This window comes from Nansenia antarctica (assembly GCF_963989245.1).
Source record: "Nansenia antarctica genome assembly, chromosome: 5".
Classification (NCBI taxonomy): Eukaryota; Metazoa; Chordata; class Actinopteri; order Argentiniformes; family Microstomatidae; genus Nansenia; species Nansenia antarctica.
Window position 1 is genome coordinate 55533475 of NC_137690.1, and position 5681 is coordinate 55539155.

Consider the following 5681-nt stretch of genomic DNA (forward strand, 5'->3'; position numbering starts at 1 on the left):
AATATGTAGCTCCCTCTTCTTCAAGAGATCAAAAATAATTGGACAATTATTGACTCAAAAGCTGTTTCATGGGCCAGTGTGGGCTATTCCTTCATTATTTCTTTATCAATTAAGCAGGTAAAAGGTCTGAGTTGATTCCAAGTGTGGCCTTTGCATATGGAAGCTGTTGCTGTATAAGCACAACATGCAGTCAACAGAGCTCTCAATGCAAGTGAAACAGGCCACCCTTAGGCTGCAAAAACAACCCAAAAATTCATCAGAGATAGCGGGAACATTAGGAACATTCGTTTTTTAAGGCAAAGAAGTGGAATATTCTGCAATGGCCGAGTCAATCACCTGATCGCAATACTTCAGGCAATCATTGCCTGCAAAGGATTCTCAACAAAGTATTAAAAATGAAAATGTTATTTATGATTATTTGAGCTCCTGAAAATAGGGGACTGTTTATAACAATGGTTGCAATTCCTAAACGTTTCATACAATATTTTGTTGTTCAACCCCTTGAATTAAAGCTGAAAGCACTTCAATTGCATCTCGATTGTTTCATTTCAAATCCATTGTGGTGGCGTACAGAGCCAAAATTATGGAAATTGTGGCACTGCCCAAATATTTCCGGACCTAACTGTATGTACCAAATAATATGACCTCAATAAGTCCAGAAAATCATTAGAATAGGGGTGTGTGTGTGTGTGTCTGTGTTTGTGTGCGTGCATGTGCGTGTGTGTTTGTGGGTATACTAACGTTGGGGAGCCTGTAGATTCCTCTTCACTCTCGTCCGCTGCATTGGTGTAAAACTGCAGCAGCTCATCCTTCAGGTTCAGCTCATGGTGCAGCTGGGCCACCTGAGGGAGACAGAAGGGAGACAGAAGGGAGACAGAAGGGTGACCTAACTGTTCAGCTACACCTGAGGGAGACAGAAGGGAGACAGAAGACTGTTCAGCTACACCTGAGGGAGACAGAAGGGGGACCTGACTGTTCAGCTCCCAGCAGGCTGACACTGTCTCCTCTCTTCCAGCCATGCCTATAGGGAACAACTACATGGACAAATGAAGAATCCAAAATGTGGGTGGCAGTGTGTGTTTGTGTTTGTGTGTGTGTGTGTGTGTGTGTGCGTGTGTGTGTGTGTGTGTGTGTGTGTGTGTGTGTGTGTGCGTGCGGTGCGCATGTGTACCTCCTCGGTGATGTGTCCCACTTGTTCCCCCATATAGTCATTCTGCTCTGTGAGTGTTCTGTTCTTCTTGAGTAGTGATTGGCCGATTCGAGCAGCCAGCTCCAGATCCCGCTCTTTCTGTCGGAGGGGAGGAGAGGAGGGCAGGAAAGAGGAGGAAGGAAAGAGGAAGGGTAGGGTGATGGGGGGAGGAGAGGAGGGCAGGAAAGAGGAGGAAGGAAAGAGGAGGAAGGGTAGGGTGATGGGGGGAGGGGGGTAGAGAAGGGGTTCAAGCAGGAGAGAATAGTTACAGAGTTAGGGTCGGGTGAGATAGGATTCAGAAGCCAATTTTAAAGGCTGAAACCACCTCTGAAAAGTCCTGAATAGAAATCCAGAAATAGACAGAGTTCTCAGTGACGCACCGGAACAGAGACAAGCAGAGACAAACTCTCACCTCCTCCAGCAGACGAGTGACAGCATCAATGTCATTGTAGGTCTTCGTCATCTGGCCCACTCTGTCTGCACATAGCACTGTGGGAGAGAGGATCGAGGGATAAGACACACACACACACACACACACACACACACACACAGGAGTGAGAGATGAGACAGAGAGCGATAGACGTTCGTCCTCCTCTGTGAAAGCAGGGGAATGTCACAGAGAGAGGGGGCAGTAAAGGGGAATGTATTCCATGCCGCACACGGTTGTTGTCGTTGGTTACGGCCCTGAGGGTGCTGTTGACGTCAAACCTCAAATCAAATCAAGGTTGTTTAGGTTCAATAGCCAGAAACTGCCATGTTTCTCTATGGGAACCATTCATGAGTTTTTCTCTCATCTTTTAACTATTTACAATGGCAGAGCACCCTGCTGTGACAAAACCCTAATTTACACTACAGAGCTTAGCTGAGCTGAGCTGATCTGTACTGGGCTAGACTGGTTATACTGTACATCCACCATTACTGATATAATGCTTGTAGGAGCCAGTTGTCTGTTTTTTTCGTTGTTATTGCGCTGTCACATTGTGACCACTAGAGGCAGCAGTGCCCAAGGTGATAAGCAGGTCAGCAGGTTTATATGGGCCACATCACTTGTATTGGGCAAGTGGGGGTTTGCATGGAGGGCCAGAGCCTTATGGTTTTCTAACACAACAACACACTACTCATCAACACCGCCACCACAACACCAAATCTGCTTTTACATTATCAAGACCACCACGGTCATTTGGCACTTCTTTCTTTTCTTGTATAAATATCATTATTAAGTATGGACATCACCCGCAGATATATCTTCACCTGGATATTGTATTCTGTTGGGCCTCACTTTTGGTACCTTCATGCAGTCTCGTTTAGATTTTATCGACAGCCACTACAGTGCTTGAAAGGATGATGTGAAGGGAAAATATCCAAGCCAGCACAGAATGGTTGGGGTTGGCCCTGTAGTGTGTAAAGCCCCAAAATATAATACTTCCTGCAATTCCGTTAATTGAACAAGTGTAAAGAGACATTCAAACAATAAATCTATCAATCAAGGGAAACAATGATATGTCTATTCAAAATGGATTTCATCTTCTCATAATATATATTACTTTGATTTGTATAGAAAATACAAAAACAGAAAACAACATTCAGACCTGCTTAGTATCCTTTGAAGCTTTTTGTGTGTATGTGTGTGTGTGTGTGTGTGTGTGTGTGTGTGTGTGTGTGTGTGTGTGTGTGTGTGTGTGTGTGCGCGCATGTGAGTGTGTGCATCCATGCGTGCGTGCCTGGCTGCCTGCCCGGGGCAGATTATGTCAACACCAAACCCACTCAAACTCACAGCTTCAGCAAAATCCCCTTAATGAGGAATAGAGTCAGGGGTAGACTGCTCTATAAGCCCATTACATACACCATGCTCTCACCATTGGGTGAGAATCGATAAATATGAGTCTAAAACTGGCTTAACTGAAACTAATCAAACAATCTTTGTAAACAAGTTCTGTGAACTAGCAAACTAACTCTAAAGCAGCATCAATAAGACTAATCAATAATATAGTCACACAATATGAAATATTCAAACACACACACACACACACACACACACCGTTACCAACAGTGCCCTCCTCATAGCACCAGTCGTTCAGCTCACATCCATCACCCGTTAGTCTCTCCATCCTTCTCTCGCTGTGCTTCCCTCTCTGTCGTTTGCTGGGGAACTCACTTCCTTGGTAACATCGAACCTCTATGGTAGCACACACTTAGCTACAGTCAGTCTCTCTCTCACATACACACTTTACTTGAGTCAGATTAACAAGAAACACACACGCCATCCTAAAAAATCGAGGTGCCCTTTACAAACACCCCCATGCCAGGAAGTGTAGAGAGTAGAACAGAAACAGAAACAGAAAGAAAGAGAGAGAGGGAGAGAGAGAGAGAGAGAGAAAGAGAGAGAGGGAGAGAGAGAGAGAGAGAGAGAGAGATGGAAGGAGATAGTGTGTGCTCTGTGTTAGAGCAGCTACTGCTGAGAGCTGAGGGTGAGCGTCTTGATTGGAGGGGAGCAATGCAGAAGGAGCCAATAAGGGAGGGTAGACGCAGTTACATGTACTGTATGTCCCTCCTCCTATATTTCATAAGCACTAACACCCACACACACACTTATCTCAGCCTCTACTTCTCTTCCTCTCCCTCCCTCTCTCTCTGTCTCTTCAAGGACACAGAGCATCCATCCATCTATAACAATGGTTACCATGGTGACCAGCAGCCGCTATACACCGGACTCAAACACACAAACACACAGACACGCGCACACACACACACACACACACACACACACTTTAACATCACCCATGTATGCTGGCCCTGGGAACCATGGGTCCTTGTAACCATGTAACTATCCTCCCCGCGAGCTACCATTCTGCAGGTTGAGTCCAACCCTAACCCTAATACTAACCCTAGCCCACCTGATTCTACTCATTTGCTACTTGTCAAGACTGAGAGAAGAGGTGAAAGACCTTTGGAGAAGAGGTGAAACACTTACAGAAGACACACACACTTACAGAAATATTTGAGTGTCTCCTCTATTTGCTCTGTGGTCAGTTCGATTCTGGCGTCCGGCGAGAGGAGGGGTGTGTGCAGCCAGTCGTCATGGTCGTAACCGAAAACAGTGTCAGCCCGCAGCCGGTACACCGGAAGCTGCTCCTCCAGAAGACTGATGATCTCAACCTCTGGAAGGTCAGTACTGTTGCACACATCTGACAAAAGAGAGAGAGAGAGAGAGAGAGAGAGAGAGAGAGAGAGAGAGAGAGAGAGAGAGAGAGAGAGAGAGAGAGAGAGAGAGAGAGAGACAGGCAGAGACAGAGAGGGAGGGAGAGGGAGGGTGAGGGAGGGGGAGAGAGAGAGAAGGAGAGAGAGAAAGAGAGAGAGAGAGAAGGAGAGAGAGAGCGAGATTGTTATATATATATATATACAGTATAAGAGAGAGAGAGCATCAGTACTGATATAAACATTTGAGTGAGAGAAATAAAATAACACCACCTAGTGGTGTACAATGGAAGTAATATGATCTAGGTTTTAGATTCCTGCTACTACCGATATGCTTTCCGCTTGTGGGATGGAAACACTGGGGAGTTGTTGTTTTTTCTTTTGCAAATATATTCCCTACTGGTTTTACAAATCGAAGTTGGAGTTAAATATACATTTAAAAAACTAAGGACAGAGGAGGCTGGTGGAGGTCGAAATCGGAGGACGGGTTCATTGAAATACAATGAGGAATATGTTTGACACATGTTTGACACCATTCCATTCCTATGCATTACAATGAGCCCGTCTTCCGCTGTCTACTTCCAGCGGCCTCGGCTGGCTTAGAGTTCTCTGGAAGAGGGGATCACTCCCCCCCCTTTTCTTCTCAACACCCCTGTCATTGGTTCCTTTAGTGGTGAGCAACGGCATTGCGTTGCTGACATGGCCGCTGTCCGTGGTGCTGACCACCTGTGTGTGGAGCCAGTGTTGTTGTACTTCAGAACCGCCACACAGCTCAGGGGTGAGTTTACCCAAAGCTTTTGGTAGCCTAAGTAGAACATTACCTCTTTTTGACAATCCAGGTCCACTCAAGACCAGCCGCTACATTCTTCATTTAAGGTACATTTTCGGTAGTTCACACACAGAACATGGACACGAAAACTTAAGATTTGACAGTAGTTTTTCTCTTACAGTTTTGCTGGAGGTTTTTGGAAGTTAAGTTAAGTGCTATTTTCGGAAAACTGACACCTGATAAACACACGTTCACGTTCATGGTCACGTACCTGTGACACACACACACACACACACACAAACACACCTGTGATGGTCTCGGCGTCCCTGCAGTGCCGTGGAGCCGGTTGTGTGTCGGGCTGGCTGGGTTCCGCCTCACTCACATACTGCTCCTCCTGTGTGTGAGACAGGCTAGGCTCTTTGTCTGGGTCTAGGGCCAGGGGCAGGGGAGAGGCCGGGGAGGCCAGCTTGGCTAACCTATCACTCTGGGAGAGAAACTCCGGGCCATGGGCCTATGAGCCTGGAGCTC

The 5681-nt window shown here is 46.3% G+C and overlaps 1 protein-coding gene across 1 annotated transcript in view; it reads right to left on the reverse strand.

Annotated features, from left to right (window-relative positions):
* The window catches only part of trak1b (trafficking protein, kinesin binding 1b), a gene marked incomplete at its 3' end in the record, with an annotated part of 11592 nt that extends 6114 nt beyond the window's left edge, over positions 1-5478 (reverse strand). Inside the window, exons 1-5 of the mRNA XM_080531761.1 lie at positions 5460-5478; positions 4180-4374; positions 1602-1678; positions 1172-1288; positions 742-842 (exon numbers count right to left, since the gene is read on the reverse strand). Of these exons, the coding sequence (XP_080387887.1) occupies positions 742-842; positions 1172-1288; positions 1602-1652 (269 nt within the window). The 5' untranslated portion in view covers positions 1653-1678; positions 4180-4374; positions 5460-5478. The remainder of the gene's footprint in view (positions 1-741; positions 843-1171; positions 1289-1601; positions 1679-4179; positions 4375-5459) is intronic.
* Positions 5479-5681: the final 203 nt, after the last annotated feature.